Source organism: Ascaphus truei, chromosome 13 (assembly GCF_040206685.1).
Source record: "Ascaphus truei isolate aAscTru1 chromosome 13, aAscTru1.hap1, whole genome shotgun sequence".
In the NCBI taxonomy this organism is placed as follows: Eukaryota; Metazoa; Chordata; class Amphibia; order Anura; family Ascaphidae; genus Ascaphus; species Ascaphus truei.
In genome coordinates, this window is record NC_134495.1 from 46,033,292 (window position 1) to 46,052,657 (window position 19,366).

At 43.4% G+C, this 19,366-nt stretch overlaps 1 protein-coding gene across 3 annotated transcripts in view; it reads left to right on the forward strand.

Annotated features, from left to right (window-relative positions):
* Nucleotides 1–19,366, forward strand: part of LOC142465282 (uncharacterized) — a 44,486-nt gene that overhangs the window by 9,012 nt on the left and 16,108 nt on the right. For 2 of the 3 annotated variants that reach the window (XM_075569293.1, XM_075569295.1), the window contains exons 1-4: nt 2,306–2,337; nt 9,020–9,202; nt 9,578–9,781; nt 9,972–10,095. In XM_075569293.1, coding sequence (XP_075425408.1) covers nt 9,080–9,202; nt 9,578–9,781; nt 9,972–10,095 — 451 coding nt within the window. In that variant the 5' untranslated portion in view covers nt 2,306–2,337; nt 9,020–9,079. Of the gene's footprint in view, nt 1–2,305; nt 2,338–9,019; nt 9,203–9,577; nt 9,782–9,971; nt 10,096–19,366 lie in introns of those variants that run through there. The other variant, XM_075569294.1, reaches the window with a different exon arrangement.

The following is a 19,366-nucleotide window of genomic DNA, read 5'->3' on the forward strand; positions in this document are numbered from 1 at the left end:
TTTACAATCAATTCCGGAGTTAGGCAAGGGGGCATTTTGTCACCACCTTTATTCAACATTGGAATCTAGGCCATCCTCACAAAGCATTGGATAATCAGCCGGGAGGTGTGATCGTTTATCCAAATAACTTTGTACTGACTGATTTAACATTTGCTGATGACATTGCTCTGATTGCAGACTCATTGGACTCGTTACAAGACACGGTGGACCGAGTGACAAACGAGGCCCGTGAACTACAGTAGGCCTAGTTTTGAGCAGTAGTAAATCCAAACATTTAATGTGCTGCAACCACCTAGTTAACCCAACAATCCACATTCAACGAGCCCATCAAGACTGTAGACCACTTTACTGACCTTGGAAGCAATATTACCGGAAATGGAGAAATCTCATTAGAAACAAACACTAGAATACAAAAAGCTACAATTGCGTGGGGCTCACTTAAACTTTGGGCCAGTAAAGTCATACGCTTAAAGACAAAAGTCTGCATTTACAAATCTGTTATTCTACCGATTTTATTATACGGTTGTGAAACCTGGCCGGTAAAGGTGAAACACCAACATAAACTGGACCTATTCCAAAATCGGTCCCTGCGCAGACTAAAAAAATACTGATAGGTCATCCAATGCTGAAATTCGACGAAAATGCGACTTTTCCGAAAATGTGTCGGCCATTATAGAACATGGATGGTGGCGTTGGTTAGGCCACACATTGCGGACACATAGAATTCCAAAAATAACCCTCATGGCTGAACCTGGTCCGGAAACGATCGAAGGGTGGCGTTAGGCTTACAACATTGAGATAGTTTAAGCGAAAATCTTAGGACCTGTTTATGCCCCTTTCAACCATAGCCGAAGAACATTTAATCAAGACTGGTTATACCACCTAACAACTCTAGCCCAAGACCGCAAAAAATGGAGATAACTTTCCGTGGAATATTGGGCATATACCCACCCTGGGTGAAGAGACGAAAACAGAAAACAGAAAAAAGAGAGCTAATGTTACAGGCTCCCAGCATGAACTTGCTGAGAGGATACGGCAACGTAGCAGGACATTTTCTGATGAGGAAAATCTAGTCCTGATGAATAATATTGTACCATGATATCACCACTTATTGGGTAGGATGCAAACCGTAACCTCAATTACCATAGAAAATATCACCTGGAAAAATATCTGTGATTCTGTGAAGAGCGTGCACACTGTGCCACATACTGTGGCTAACTGTAACAAAATCTGTGGGGTCTTTCTGTCTACAGTATGTACCCTGCAGTGGTAGGGACGTGGGGTGAGGGATGCAGATGTGAGGGAACGTGGGGTCTTTCTGTGTCACCCTGCAGTGGGAGGGACAGGGGTTGGGGGTCCTGTCTGTCACCCTGCAGTGGGAGGGACAGGGGTTGGGGGTCGTGTCTGTGTCCTTCTGCAGTGGGAAGGACAGATGTGAGAAGCTGGGGTCCTGTCTGTGTCACACTGCAGTGGGAGGGACAGATGTGAGGGACTGGGGGTCCTGTTTGTGTCACCCTGCAGTGGGAGGGACAGATGTGACGGAATGTGGGGCCCTGTCTGTGTCACCCTGCAGTGGGAGGGTCAGATGTGACGGAATGTGGGGCCCTGTCTGTCACCCTGCAGTGGGAGGGACAGATGTGAGGAAATGTGGGGTCCTGTCTGTGTCACCCTGCAGTGGGAGGGACAGATGTGAGGGACTGGGGGTCCTGTTTGTGTCACCCTGCAGTGGGAGGGACAGATGGGAGGGACAGATGGGAGGGACGGGGGGGGGGGGGGGGTCATGCCACAGCTAAAGACATAACATTTGGAATAGAAAAAAATAAAGTTTAAAATAGGAGATCATCGTAATATTTTATATCAGAGAGAGAGAGACACTGTGTAGATAATTACTGCAAATATCAATTAGAATAGAAACCATGTAAAATGTTAGAAATATATGTGATTTGAGATATATATATATTATAATTATAATGAGGGTTTTTTTCCCGAAGTATTCACTTTATATTATTTCTTTTAAAATAATCACTGACATAAATCTGCACGATATATATGTTATGAAAATGATGTAACTGCAGCCAGCGTCTCCCTCTCCAGCGTCTCCCTCTCCCTCTCTCCCCTGCACAATGAGATTTACAGTATTATGTGATCTCTCCCTTTAATTGCAGGGGCTTCTGGGAGCTGTAGTCCTGCTCTTCCAATATTATAGTATTTACAGATAGATTAACTACATGTCCCAGAATCCCATCCGCAAGAGCCTGACATCACACATTATCAGCCAATCAGTGCATAGTTGCTCTAAACACACCCTTCCCCCCTCTCACACTTGGCTGCAGCAAGGTAATGATCTGATCTTCTCTGTCATCACACACACACACACACACACACACACACACACACACACACACACACACACACACACACACACACACACACACACACACACACACACACACACACACACACACACACACACACACACACACACACACACACACACACACACACACACACACACACACACACACACACACACACACACACTGTAATACACTGACACACTGACACACACACACATTGTAATACACAGACACACTGACACACACACACATTGTAATACACAGACACACTGACACACTGACACACACACACATTGTAATACACAGACACACTGACACACACACACATTGTAATACACAGACACACTGACATACACAGCTATTGTAATACACAGACACTGTAACACTGACATACACAGCTATTGTAATACACAGACACACTGTAACACTGACATACAGCAGCTATTGTAATACACAGACACACTGTAACACTGACACACAGCAGCTATTGTAATACACAGACACAATGTAACACTGACACACGTACAGTAGCTATTGTAATACACAGACACACTGGAACACTGACATACACAGCTATTGTAATACACAGACACACTGTAACACTGATATACACAGCTATTGTAATACACAGACACTGTAACACTGACACACACAGCTATTGTAATACACAGGCACACTGTAACACTGACATACACAGCTATTGTAATACACAGGCACACTGTAACACTGACATACACAGCTATTGTAATACACAGGCACACTGTAACACTGACATACACAGCTATTGTAATACACAGACACACTGTAACACTGACATACACAGCTATTGTAATACACAGACACTGTAACACTGACACACACAGCTATTGCAATACACAGACACACTGTAACACTGACACACACAGCTATTGTAATACACACACACTGTAACACTGACATACACAGCTATTGTAATACACACACACACACACACACACACACACACACTGTAACACTGATACACACAGCTATTGTAATACACAGACACACTGTAACACTGACACACAGCTATTGTAATATACAGACACACTGTAACACTGACATACACAGCTATTGTAATACACAGGCACACTGTAACACTGACATACACAGCTATTGTAATACACAGACACAATGTAACACTAACACACGTAGCTATTGTAATACACAGACACTGTAACACTGACACACACAGCTATTGTAATACACAGGCACACTGTAACACTGACACAGCAGCTATTGTAATACACATACACACTGTAACACTGACACAGCAGCTATTGTAATACACAGACACACACTGTAACACTGACACACACAGCTATTGTAATACACAGACACACTAAATCTACAAAAAAGTTAAGTTCCCAACACACAAAATTAAAAAGGACGAAAACAATTGGACTGTAATATGGATAAGCCAAACTTTCTTTCATCTGATAAAAGCAATGAACACATAGTCCACTATTTGCAGAATCTTTTGCAGGTGTGTTCTGTAATTAAAAACGCAATATGCAAATATCCAGATACAACGGCATAGAATGAAACATGAAGGGGGGGGGGGAGACAAGGAACAGGGGTGGGGAGGGGGAGGTTAGCCCCTTCTGGCCCATTCCCTAAGATCAACCAAGGATCAAGGGTACTACTTCCTTTAACCCCTATGGTAAAAAAAAAAAAAACCTCCCTAAGAGGTGAAATCTAGAGTAGTCCCTAATGGTATATGGCCTTAAAAATACACATCAACAAAAAAAAATGGCAACTCAGTATAGCAAGGTAAGTAGTGCACAATAGCCTATAGGCAATATACCTATAACAGCCCCAGTACGTGCACTTTTAGAAAAATAAAATATTTCACATTTCCATTAGTATATCTCCCAGCCTTTTTTAGCACAGACATGTCTTCCTAATTCATTTTAAGTGACGTTTGGGGAGATTTATACACAACTGGAGACACTTATTACATGTGAAATCGCGCTCTCTCTCACTCCAACCCAGCAGAAGATTCTTACAAATCCGTCTGGATTATTATCAACGATGGATATGAAGAAATCCGTTCGGATTTTTAGCATCCAGTCCGCAGGCGGATATTAGTGGGAGGGACGGATTTTGTCAAAACATTTCTCGAAAATACGAGAAAGCAAATTTGGACTTTCCACCCATCCCTAGTCAGGCCCAGAGTTCCATATTTAATCCTTACCCAAACCTTTTAGCTGTCATCTCAGCCACAGCCCTAATATTTTGCAGATCATCCGAAGAATTCCGTCATTCTTTGCAGTCATCATTAACCTCGTGTGCCAGATTGATAAAAATAATTTATCATTTCTGCCATATTCTTTACAACAATGTCTGACTTTTATCTATTAAGTCTTATCAATGCAAAGTTGGAGGTAATTTATTCCTTCCTTGGAGACAGTGTTAAAAATAAGTTCTTTATCTCCTTTCTTTTTTAATATTTATCTTAAAAACGGTAGTGGTATCCTTGTATCCAAACACTCTCTTCCGGATTCCGAGGTTACCATCGCAACACAATAAAAGGATTTCCTCAGGCAATACGGACCCCAGAAGAAGCCGTGGTTATTGTGAAATGTGCAAGTGCAGCATCATCGCGCTTAGATGTCATCTCTGATGCAACTAATTACAGAATCTGATATTACCAACATGATCATATCTGCAGGACCCTTCTCTCTCTGGTATCCGGCAATTTGTAACTACTACAGTGCTTGAGATTATTCACAACATACGCATCACCGAGCCGTTTAGCGATTACATACTACAGCATCAGGTTACCTAACAGGCAACACTGTAAAGCTAAGCTATTCAAAAAGTTACATAGTAGATGAGGTTGAAAAAAGATGGATGTCCATCAAGTTCAACCTACTGTATGCCAAATTTAGACAGCGATACTCTATCTTATATCCGTACTTACAGTATATTGATCCAGAGGAAGGTCAATAAAAAACCCCAGTGAAATATCATCCAATGATATCTCATAAGGAGAAAAATACACTCCTTCCTGACTCCAAATATTGGCAATCAAATTATTCCCTGGATCAACATCATTCCCATGTACAGTATACTTATTGGGATTCCTTTCCACTCTAAAAAGATGTCCAACCTTTTTTGAACAAATTTATTGTATCTGCCATCACAGTCTCCATGGGTAATGAATTCCACATTGTAACTGCTTACTGTAAAGAACAATTTCCTTTTATGCTGGTGAAATCTCCTTTCTTCCAACCTCAAGGGATGACCCAGTGTCCTTTGTACTTTCCTTGGGATGAATAGTTCTTTTGAAAGGGGCATAATTATATTTACTTTCCTTCCATTCATTGCCCGTTTAATGCAAGATAAGATCTTGTTTGCCATTGCATGCTACTTCATGACTTTGGGCACTATTACTAAGCCTGTTGTCTACAAACACTCCTAAATCCTTCTCTATCAAGAATTCCCCTAATTTATCCCCATTTGATCTGTAAATAGCCTGTTTATTCTTGTCTCCCAAATGTATAATTTTACATTTATTTGTATTAAAACTCATCTGCCATTTACCTGCCCCAGATTCCAGTCTCACCAAGTCCTTCTGGTGATGAAATTACATCCTGCTCTGATTCTATTACCTTACACAATTTAGTGTCATCAGCAAAGATTAAGACTTTGCTCTCTATGCCAACCTCAAGGTCATTAATAAACAAGTTACAAAGCAGGGGTCCCAGTACCGATTCCTGAGGTATTCCACTCACAACTTTAGCCTAATCCAAAAATTCCATTTATGACAACTCTCTGTTGTCTGTCCTTCAACCAGTTTTCAATCAAGGTGCAAATATATTTGTACAGAGTCCAATTTGCTTTATTTTGCACACTAACCTCTTGTGTGGAACGGTATCAAAAGCCTTTACAAAATCTAAGTAGACCACATCAACTGCATTACCCTGGTTTATATTCCTACTTGCTTCCTCAAGAAACTAATAAGGTTAGTTTGGCGTGACTTATCCTTCATAAATACATGCTGACTATTACTAATAATTTTGTTTTCCATAGATATTCCTAAATATTATCCCATATTAAACCTTCAAATAGCTTCACCACTATTGATGTCAGGCTTACAGGTCTGTTATTCCCCAGTTGTGATCTAGCTCCCTTTTTTAATATAGGCACCACATCTGCTTTACGCCAATCTTGTGGTACTGAGCCTGTGGAAATTGAGTCCTTGAATATTAAATGTAATGGTTTGGCTATTACTGAACTTAACTCCTTTAGAACTCTTGGATGTTTGCCATCGGGGCCAGGTGCCTTATTTACTTAATTTTTTTTCAAGCCGCCTATGAATAACCCTCTAAATTAACTGTCCAGTCAAGAGTTTCATCCCACCATGTTTCAGTAATACCTATGATATCATACTGCTCCCTTGTAGCTATTAATTCAAGCTCCCCCATTTTATCTGTCTGGCTTCTTCCATTAGCAAACATGAATTTAAGTTTTTTTTTCAGCCTGTACTATTATCTTACGTGAATGAAGAGGAATGGACACTAAGATAAGCGCTCAGCTAATAAAACAATATTGTGACTAACCTTAATTACAGTGATATCTTTTTGTGACAATGTGAATAAACAATTGTGAATAAACAACAATATATAAAATGATTGAATTGCCACTCTAACTAGTAGTGTGACAATACAGTGATGAAAAAGTGATACTAGGAAATAACACAATTAATATTCTGACTCTCTACAAACCAGGGATGGCAGAATGGCAGCCTACAAACAAAGCAATGCAGATCCTTCCACTAAGATCCGATGACAGTAGAAAAAATGGAAACAATTGTTGTGGGCGCAGGCCCTGATATACAATACCAGTCCAATAATGTTTAACAGTCCTTGATAATGTTGGACAGATAAGACAGTCTTGTTGCGCTTCAGCACGCTGACTCAATGATGATCACTCGAGATTAATCCTGTGTGAAAAATGAGACAAAACCACCATTGCGCAGTATATGGGAATTGGGAGGCCCCCTCACCCTTGCCAACTTACAGTATTTGCAATAGTTGTGTGTCAGCATACATCAATTGGTGTCTTTGGGGTCAGATGTTCTGGTCCCTCCTATGGATATGATGTACTCCTCTCGGTCTGATGTTCTGGTCACTCGTAGAGCCTCCGTTTCTGGTCTTCTTTGATGTACCTCACAAATGGATAATATAGAACACCATGTGCGGTACCAATACAAAAATGTATTAAAAGAACAATTAAAAAAAACAAATCTATGCACTCACGATAAGGGAAATATGGCGCGTCTTACAAAGTGCCGTCCGCAGCTTGAACATGGGAGAGGAGAGAAGGAATGGGGGACAACCCTCGGTATGCTGCAGTGTGTAGGATCGGAAACTCCCTTCGTGGTTGCGCTACCATGGATAGAGTCCCATCTTGATGACATCACTCCTGCGCCGATCTCCTTGCTGCCAATCCTCTGTCAAGCGGCAGAGTCACAAAGCAGCACGTCACAAAGCTGACCCCTGAGGAAGTGACGTTGCAGTCACGAAACGTGTGGGACTGTTCATCTTTCTCTAACTTTGTCATTGGTGCCAACGTGTACCAAGACCGCCGGGTCAATCCCAGCCCCTCCCAACAATCTGTCTACCCGATCCGCAATGTGCCGAACCCGAGCATTGTACAACAAACTGTTAGGACAATCTGTTGCCGTGACAGCATGAACCAATCTACCATCCTAATAATGGAGTCCCCTACCACAACAATCTTTCTTGGTCTCCGAGTATCCCGAGTCCCCTCTGTGCTGGAGCAACTATTCCCCTGGCTGCTAGAGGAATTAGTCTCCCCCAGTCTTGCCATTCCTGCCCTGACACTCCCAATATCTTCACTCAATATGGTAAATCTATTAGGACGGGTCAGCTCTGAACTGACCTGCCTTTTCCTCTCCCTCCTGCTTCCCCTTCTAACTGTTACCCATCTACTTACCTGCTCTTCACTCACAGCGCCACCATCTGCACCACTAGTACCAGCCAGGGCCTGCTCAATGAGCACTAAACCCCTTTCAAGATTGCCAATGTCCCTCAATATTGCAAGTTGCCTCTTCAGATCAGCAATCTCTGACTCTAAATAGACCACCCGCTCACACTTCCCACAGCATTGTGCTCCTTGGAACAGCTGCTCCAAGTGCACATACATGTGGCAAGATGTGTATTGAGTGACATTCTCAATCCTGCTCATTATTGCAACTATGGAGTAATAAGAACTAACAATTAACCGTACTTCACTTTATCCTTGTTTAACCCCTTCCTTGTTCCAACTCCACCTGGTTCTAACTCCACACATAATACAACCACCACTTGAAATCAAGCAGCACTCCAGTTATCCCCTTCCTGATTCATATATTAGTGTATTATAACATTAAGCAGTCATAGTACTGCTCTCATTAACCTTGTCCTCTAGCTATTTATCTGGCAACTCATCCAGTCCGGCTCACACTCCAACGTCTAAGAGCAATATGCAGGTTGACAGACAGAAAGGACCCCCAGCCCCTCACATCTGTACCTCCCACTGCAGGGTGACACAGACACGAGGTTCGCTCATTTAATGTTACACTTTTCTGTCACTGCAAGGTCACATATACATCCCTCTCTTCCTATGTATAGGAGGATATTACAATATAGATCACTAACTGCAGAGGTCACCACGCGGTGAAACACTTCTACATGAACCAGAGCCCATTCTGGGACCATCTGACTAACTCACTGATGATGAACAAGGACAAGAAGCAGATGACTGAGAGGATTTTGAATCACACCTTGGAGATTATCTACCTTCTAACTGGAGAGGTGAGGGCTGATAGAGAAAGTCACTTCATATATTATATAAAATGGATTTGTTGTGTCTGTGCTACATTATTTTGTAATATTTACAGTGTCAGAATTCCTGTACTGATTACATATACTTTTTAATGTGATGTTTGTACAATCCATAATCTTTGTGCTCATATAGGCACAGGGGAGTCAGTGAGTTTGGTGCAGACATGTCAGTGATACAATATACAGAATTGGTGGGGAGGGCATTGAATAGATTGATTATAGAGCTGTTAACAAGAGATGTGTCCCTCTTACTGCAAAGCAACAAATCTGCAGGAACATGAGACATAGCAGCTGTGTCTCTTGCTCTGCACAGTGATATTTATTACTGTCTCTCTCAATATATAGGATTATATTGTTGTGAAGAAGCATGGGGAGCATGTCACAGACAGCAGCAGTCCCTGTGTGCCAGAAAGATTCTGCAGGACCCAGAAAACCATCATGGTGAATCCAACTAACTCCCTGATACATGAGAGAAAGAATGACAAGAAGCTGATGTCTGAGAAGATCCTGGAACACACCAACATCATCATTCACCTGCTGACTGGAGAGGTGAGGGCTGCTGGGCAGCGCTAGATATTACCTCCTTTCTGTCTTCATTCAGCCTTTTCTTGAGCAAACATTGTTCTATGTATCTGTATTCTCCTCTCTGCCTTGCTCACCTGGCTTTCCATAAGGAAAAGATTCTTACAGGACCAATTATTATATCTGGATACTGAGTGGGGGATTCTCTGTGTTTCAGGTACCTATAAAATGTGATGATGTTGCTGTGTATTTCTCTATGGAGGAGTGGGAGTATTTAGAAGGACACAAGGAGCGTTACAAGGACGTGATGATGGAGAATGACCAGAACCTCAGCTCACTGGGTAAGAAGAGGTTTCCTGTTATTCTAATAGGGGTCAGTCATGTTTGGATCCAGCAAACAGGAGCTCAAGTTACACTTTGCATTTTTATTGAGGTTTATGTCAGGAATAAGAAACAAGTTACAGAGCCGGGCAATGGTATTTGGTGCACTAGGCAAATTTTCAGCCTTGCCCCCCAACAAATGAAAAACATGTCTGAATCTTTTGTATGTTGGTTGGACTTCCTCTGGCCCGACACAATCCTCTCTCTCTCTTCCCCCCCTCACTCATTCCCTCATCCCATTTTCATCCTCTCACCCCCGTTAAACCCCTCTGCATCCTCTCTTACTCCATCCTCTCTCATCTCTGCTGTTCCTGCTTCCTCTTCCGCTCTGGACTCCCGTGTGTCACACTACCATCATCACCCACCTCACCCTCTGCCCCCCTCAAACAATATGCCACCTAGTAATTGCACCGGCCCTGCCTCCTCATCAGTTTCTCCCCACATGCTTGTAATGGTATTACTATGGTGCTGGAGTGTGGGTGTGAGAAGAGCACCTGTGAAGTTATCATGCCTGTCTCTCACAGAGCTGCATACTGAGGCGCTGCTCTCACTCCCTCTTGGGAGGGGGAGGAGCGTCTGGCAGCTCTGTGAGAGAAGGCTGCAGGAAGAAAGGGAATTCCCTCGCCTCACTAGCTCTTAACCCCTTCACCACTCTCACTCCTGGGACTCTTAACTCCTTCACCACCGTCATCCCTGGGCTCAACCCCCCACCCCTGGGATTCTTGACCCATTCCTCCTCAGGACACTTAACTGATCCTTCCCCCTGTTTGGGGCTCTTAACCACCCCTTCCTCACTCTCTCCCCCTTTGGGATTTTTAACCCCTTCCTCCTTGATATTCTTAAACCACCACCCCTCCCCCACTTACCCACCTTTCCCCCTGGGATGCAACCACTTCGTCACCTGGGATCCTTAACCCCCCTTCTTACCCTCCCCACTGGGACTCTTCCACCTAGGACCCTTAACCCCTACCCCCCTCCTCCTTAGGACTCTTACATCCCTCTTCTTATTTTTCTCCTCCCTTGCAAGACTCTTATCCCCCATTTGCCCACCTTCCCCCCCTGGAATTGTTCCCACCCCTTCTTTCTCCCCCTGGGACTCTTTCTTCCCCCTTCCTTCCTTCCCCCCTGTGACTCAACCTTCCCTTTCGTCTCAACTGCTGCCCCCTCTCCACTAAATTCCTTAACCCTCTCCTTAACTCCTCCGCCCCTTACTTTTTAACCCTTTTCTTTTTCCACCTCTTATTAACCTTTCATTACCAAAGAGGCAGCAGAGCATTGCAGATAAGTTTGATGCAAATTCCTCTTTTAACAAAATAATGAAACTCTCAATTTACAAACCCTTTCCATGTCTGCACTTCACCTTTCCTCACCTACACTGCTCCCATCACTCTCATTCATCCACTCCTCATCCCATCACTCTCATTCACTCATCCCACCACTCTCATTCACCCATCCTTCATCCCATCACTCTCATTCACCCACCCCTCATCCCATCACTCTCATTCACCCACCCCTCATCCCATCACTCTCATTAACCCACCCCTCATCCCATCACTCTCATTCATCCACCCCTCATCCCATCACTCTCATTCATTCACCCCTCATCCCATCACTCTCAACCCACCCCCATCCCATCACTCTCATTAACCCACCCCTCATTCCATCACCCTCATTCACCCAACCCTCATCCAATCACCCTCATTCACCCAACCTTCATCCCATCACCCTGATTCACCCTCCCCTCATCCCATCACCCTCATTACCCACCCCTCATTCCATAACTCTCATTCACCCATCCCTCATCCCATCACTCATTCATTCACCCATCATCCCATCACTCTCATTCATTCACCCATCATCCCATCACTCTCATTTACCCACCCCTCATTCATCCACCTCTCATCACATCACCCTCATTCATCCACCTCTCATCCCATCACCCTCATTCATCCACCTCTCATCCCATCACCCTCATTCACCCACCCTTATCCCATCACACTCACCCTTAGATACTCCCTCCATTTAAATACACATCCCATTTTTTACATGTTAAAAATATATAAGATTTGTCAAAAAAATATGTTTTATGTATTTTTGCATGTTATAATTGAAATGTATTTTTAAACGGAGGGAGTATCTTGGGGTGAGAGTTATTGGATGAGGGGTGGATTGATGAGTGGGATGTTAGGGTCATGGAAGCAGTGCACAGATGTAGCAAGACTTACACTCCCCGTGACTATGAGAAGATGCGAGATGACTGTGAAAAAGTGAATATAAAGGCGCGAAGAACTTAAATGTGAAATTAAAAATAGTGAATGTGTAGAACTAATATAAATAACATATATTTTTGATTGTCACTATTTTGATTATATGTGTTGATCTAATAACCCAGCTCAAACCTTCTGGTGGGACGTGTTTCACGGGTTCCAAGATGTAAGGTAATTCTCAAACAATCCAGGGGGAGCATGTAAGGGAAGAGAAGACAATAGAACACACAATATAAGTGTAGATGTATGGGAATTTGAGATGTAGTAATTTCTTGGCTCGTATGTCCAGCCTACTCACAAGATGTAGATGAATAAAAGGCAGTTGCAAGAAGGGCTGATACCCGTATGGGATGAGCATAGTCAGGATCCCCCCTCAAGGTGCACTGCTCACCACCTCCCCTGGGTTTTCCAAGCTTCCCCCACTCGTGATCTGTTTATCGGAGCTTGTTCTCTTGCGCCCGTCGGAACATGTGACGTCACGGCTGCAGTCAAGATGCGAGATGACAACAGCATAAACACCTTTTTGTCTACGCCTCATCTGTGGACAAGCCGAGACTCGTCTGCAGCTCGGTTACGGTCAGCCAGAATAATTATAATGATGTTATTGCAGTTCAGTATGTGTGTCCAGCAGGTGGCGCAGTGAATATATTCGCCTATGATACTCTGTAGCCATAAGGGGGCCGCGGGGGAGCCGCAGATTGCAACTAAATACCAGGAATTTACCTTGGTGTTTTGCGGCATCCAAGACAGTGTGTCTTGCTACTGTACTGTACTTAAACCTGGTGCTTTTTAAGGATCAATTTTGTTCTAAAACTGCTTTAGAGTTACTTTCCTGTATACGGCAGATGGCGCATGCACACAGTATATTATCTGTGCCCTTGCATGCCGTGAACTTCACACGTGTTTCAATACAAGATACAATGTAGAAATGTCTCGCTTTAAACACGGCCTTTCTTTGTTTAATGACCTTGTACTTTTCATCAGAAGAACTGTACTGTAACACAGTTATGCTTCTATGTTATATTCTGCCATTCAAGACAGTACAGATAAGAGGCAACGCTATCTGACATCTCTCTGTATATATCGCTTCAAAGTACCCATTCTATGGAGAATAAAAAAACAAAAAGGCTGGAAGAATTTTATTCAACACAATGTAAGCATTAATGATTGCTTTATTAGAATAGTGCTCCCCGGCAAGAGGGGCGGGTACTGGACACTACACAAACATGGGTATGTATAATTATGGCAAATTTCTAAGGTCAAAGAGATTGAATGGACCTTTCTGAACTTCTGCTCTCATCCGAGTACCTGCCCCAATACCATCACCAGTACGGACCAACCAACTCAGAAAAAGAGATGAACCTACATCCCAACTACATGATCGAGTCGAACAACTTTGGGCATCACCCCACTTTCATCATCAACTCATACAACTTCTACAATGGGTTGTTGCCACGCAATTTTCAACCTCTGCCCGTGGATAATCAAGGTACATGTACAGTAACTTTATATACAGTAGAATTGTAATTCGCTAATGACCCATATATGCGTTCCATAGAACATGCATGCGCCTACATTCCAAGCCTGACATACAGTATGCTTTCCATAGAACCTGCTTGCTCCTACATTCAAAGCCCTGCATGCATTTAGACAATGTTTTTCAAGCATTTATTTATTTATGTTTATTCATAAGTAACAATCGCACAATTATTTTACAGAATGAAACTGTACAAGAGACAGCCAAAAGAAGATGTTGATTGAAGTCTAATAACTAATACTATTTTCAACTTTTTCCTTCTTACTTGCATGTTATATTTAACTTCATTTTTATATATATTAATCAGAGTAGGCACATAGACTATTATAATTTATACTATGGGAGTTTCACTGAAAAATAAAAATATTGTAACTGCAATTGGCTGTTTCTTGTGTAATATTTACATATATTCAGGGCCGACATTATTGATTTAAAATTTTGCCACAATACTGACATAACTTGCCTACACTATCTATTGCATCAACAAAGCGTGCGCACAGTATCCCTCACCCCCCACTCCCTGCTTCTAAGGTCTGTTCCTGGAAGAAAACAAAAACGCCCACTGAGAAATAGTGGCTAAGGTCCCATCTGATTTTTTAGCCTTCGTTCATGTGAAGACAACCCTCGCCCCCATAAGTGGTCAATAATTGTCTGCTGTTCCCGAAACTTAAAACAATATATTATTATTCTTTTATACACTTAAAATAGAGACATTAAAACAATACATTACAGTTTAGTATAAATAAACGTGAAAAAAGAAAATGTGTTTGATAGCGCTAATGCGATAATGATTATAGTGTGTACCTATCACACCCGTGGTATATGATCTTATAACTATAAGGAAGGCTGCCAGGAAAATAAATGACCAAACGGATGAAATTAAACAGATACAATGCCACTGATATGCCCCTGAAGAAGTGATTACGTCACGAAACGCGTAGGGTGGTCCTGGGAGTTTGGGACGAGTGTGCTACCTATTCGCCGGTTACTGAGCGCTGTGTGCCGAGTGCTGTATTTGCAAACACTGTGAGAAATACTTCCGTATATATGCGCGCAATTCGTGATACACGTGGAGCCAGCGTTTGGATTTTCGGAGCGGAGACGGCGTGTGAGGCAATCCGGAGCGGGACGTATAGTCGGAGGTAATGCCAGCATAGCAGTATCTACATCGCCGGTTACACAGGGGGAGGAGAGCCCCAAAACCCGGTCCCGTGGTCGGCAGCTTTGGAGAAGGACACGCATGACTGTGCCTGATTTATACCTCTTTGGTGTGAGTAGGGTTTCAATTTTTCTCCACCAGAGCAGCATTCTTCTGTTCTCACTCCCTGCACATGCTTTATTTTATGGTGTATGATTATTAAATTAGTATGGTCCAGTTCATACTGTAGGTGTTTTTGTAATTTTTCTTAAGTGTGTTTGTGTCTAGTGCTATATGTATGTTTGTCTTATTTACAGTTAATCTGGTTTGGCTATGATTGGTTGTTTTCTCTTTTTCTTTCATATATCATGATATCATCTGCGAGAAGGTTTCCAAGATTGGATTTCCCATATTTATGCACTACAGGATTCCAAGTCTGGACTTTGTATATGGTCAGATAATTATTTGCACAGTAATTATTTGTATTTAGGCGCTGGATTATTTGTTTAATATAAATAAAGTTTTAAATTAAGAGAGTTTCACCTGAATAAAAACTGCAATATAGAAAATAATCAAACTGTAACATAGTCAACAGGAATTCTTCTCAATACTAAGGCCTCATCTATTGCCTAACGAATTCCATACATTGTTAAATAATACTTTTAATAATAATAATACTCTGTAACATGGATTTATCCCCGTTTAAATAAAGCAGCCTCAGAGCTCTACGAATCCAGCAGAGAGAGAGTTAATTGCAACCACTTAATTAACTAGTCTACACCTGGACTAATGAGAGCTCTGTAAAACGCCTCATGTGAGACACAAGAGAGAGATTCCTTAGCTCACAATTGGGCTGACATAAGGAGAAGGAGTACTGACCAGAGTTTTTCCTGAGCCTGTAACTATGCTGACAGAGGAAAGTTATTCCTGGGAGCGATTTGACTGCAAAAGCCTGCAGCTGGAGAACCAGATAAGACTTTCTTATACATTTGCTCCCTGAGAAAGATGATATATGTTTTGGGACTGGGAATTGGATTAACCAGCCAGCCACAGATACATAGGGCAAATACTGTCTAGTTATTCTCCAAAGTGGAGAAGGTTTTTCTTTTATGTATAGCCCTGTGTAATTTTGGGGTCACATGCCTCTCTCCTTTTGTGCAGTAGTTCCTGTTAAGAGGGCAGGTTTGCCAGAAGTCATCATGGAGGTTTGTCCTCAACCCCTGTGATGTGTAGTGTGAAGCAAAGGAAGTGACAGCATGCTCTGTGTCCACTGACAATGACACAGGGGTGGGTCTTTCTGGTGCTATATAATGCGCATCACTTCCTATAGTTAGAGAGCTGTGTTATGTGTGGGTCAAGTGCCTGATGCAAGAGCTGTGAGTCTGTGCAGCTCAAGTGTCAGTAGTTGCAGAGTGACAAGCTGACTCCACACTGTGTCAGGGCTCTGGCACAGATGGTGGCCCTCCCTTAGGGGAGAGGTGGCAGAGATATCCCTGTCTATTACAGAGTCAGGAGAGAACTTCTTTGAGGGGCGCAACTATGCTGATGTGCGGCTAAGTACCGGCCGCTATGATGGGCAGTCAGCCATGTAAGATGTCAATAAAGATGCCCTTGAATCAAAGACCCTTCTTGCCTGAGCCTGGAGTTAATCAGGAAGAAGATGCACCCAGGAGTTCTCTTCCAGAAACTGCTCCCTGCTATCAGGGGGATCTGGATGGGGTGGAGGCGCTGTACCAACTGTGAGTAGAACTCAGCACTACCTCACCCGCCTGTCATGGTGAAATCCCCACTACCAACGAGCGGGAGACTCAGGAGTCCTGTGAGCCAGCAGGTGCACCACATAACATGACATGTAACGGGGGGCAGTTTCCACACCTAGGGGCCCATATGAGATCGGGTACGGGTCGAACCGTTATATATGTTTTGTATTTACATGGTTTAAAGAAACAGGCAATAAAGCCTTATAGTAATTTCACCCTAAAACAGTCTCCTTTTGCATACCTCTGCACACATCTCTTACACTATAATAATAATAAAACAATACTGCTATTGCTATAATAATTGCTACCCATAGCTATACACTAAGCCGGGGGGGGCGCAATTTTTTTTCCAGTGCCCCCTCCCTCCTCCTTAGCTTGATTCCCGGTGTCTGGACGTCATGACGTAACGTTGCCATGGCGATGCGTCTCCAGATGCCGACTGAATCAAGGTAAGTAGGTTTACAGAGGCCCTGCAGCTCCCCCGGCACTTAATTTAAGTGCCTTTGGGAAGCGCCCCCCGCCGGTAATCTCGCGCACCCCACTTTGCGCACCGCTGCACTAAGCTATGCACGAATCATTCATGTACTCCTCCCCCTGAGTGTCTGTACTTCGGGCTAAGCTTGGTGTGATGTAGGCAACAGGATTTCTGCTTAACACTAATGCATCACTGATTGCAGGGACAAAGCAACAAGATGTGGGGTTGTCTGAATATAGGCTTTTTTTATTTAGCCTCAAAAAGGTAGAAGAAAACCGAGCTTACTTTCAGCATATAAATGCTCCTGATGAAACCAAGAAAGGTGAAACGCGTAGAGTGACACTGACAGACGATTCACACGCCGACCGGAACCCCTGGATCCCGCTGACGTCACATCCGGAACTGCTGAGACGCAGCCGTGAGACGCACGCCAAACAGAGGGTCGATTCCAGGGGAAGCAGAAAGTTTTATCTAACTGCAGCCGAGATTAATTGCGTGTAATCATCCGATATCATCTGAGTGTATTGTAATATACTTACCATTTTATATAAATTACTACAGTCTGCACTATGCCCGGTTCTTTGTTTAATCACTAAAGGTTACCAGCGCACATACCATTGCTGAGGCTGACACACATCTCCATCGCAGCTGGCGATTCATCACTTAAAGATACCATTACGTACATCTATCTACCCTCACATTTGTGAGTATTCATTCGATAGACCTAAAGAAGAAATCCACGTTTTTTTGTATTCAACAATTCTGCACTATCAGACATTTTATTTTCTGTTTCCACATGTTTGCGCTTCCCAACGACCACAACTTCATCCACTCTTCATGGGATTGAGAGAGCAATCCTTCACTGGGTCACAGCAGCATTCAATGAATTTGTTTGTATAACTATTATTGTTTTAACACCATTGCACTGTATTAACTTTGTTGCACAATTAATATTTGAGCGCCACTATTGATAACTATTCTTCACTTGTACCAATATAAACAGACCTTACTGCAGGCTTTTCTTCCAGCAGAGCTGCTTCAAGGAGCCCCAGGGTTCCATGGAACCATGGTTGGGAATCACTGCTCTAGATCATACCACTTGTGTAGGGGGGTAGGGGCAGATTTTTAACCCAGCCCTGCTGGTCACAGTGTCTTTGCTTCTGAGATTTTGGAAGCCGGTGTCTACTGGAATCATCTCAGCGGAGGAGGGGGAACATTTGCCTGGCTTCTCCTGTATCGATGATGGTGGCTCCTCCTGGGATGCAGCCAATAAACTGGAGAAAAAGGGCCAGTCTCTGCTAAGCAAGACTGGGGCATGGAGCCAAGGAGTGACTCCTACTTCTAGCTTGGCCTTCCGACCCTTTACAGAATGTTGGCAGTCGGGTACTATTTTGTATAGCCAAGTATACATTCTATGCTCCACGGGGAGTCCTAGGAAAGCACTTTAGGCAGTACAGTATAATGCCCCGGAAGACAAGGGTTTTCCTAGAGCCTGAATCTACAAGGGCCTGGACAGTTTTATCCCCAATAAGGACTGGAAGTAGACACAGCTTGCAGCTTTCTCTTAGGAAAACTGAGTAAATTGTCCTGATGATGGAGCAATCCACCTGTGGGTACTCCATAGATCAGTGGCCCATCTCCCCACAGGTAGAACATGGAGAGGGCTCTCTCGCAGGAGGCAGATGTGGATACTTCTCATCTGGATGGGAGACTGGAGACCAGGAATCAGGTGGATGGGTTGCAGTTTACACATATGGGAAGGGAAAGGGAGGGGCAGACAGATGGATGGGGGAGGGAGAAGTGGGCAGGGGGAAAGGGAGGGAGAGTGGGGGCCCTTATTACTTGGACCTAGGCCAGCCCCGCGGGTCAGGACTCCAGCCACAGTTCCCAAGTTTTTTGGAACTGCGGCAGTTTTTTATGGAGCATCGCTGTGAGTCTCTCCATAGTCATGACTGTGTTGATCCTTTTGACAACTGTGCCTCCAGTTGGGGCTTTTATTTGCTTCCAGGCCAATGCGGCGGAGCATCTGGCGGCTGTGAGTACTGAAGAGATCA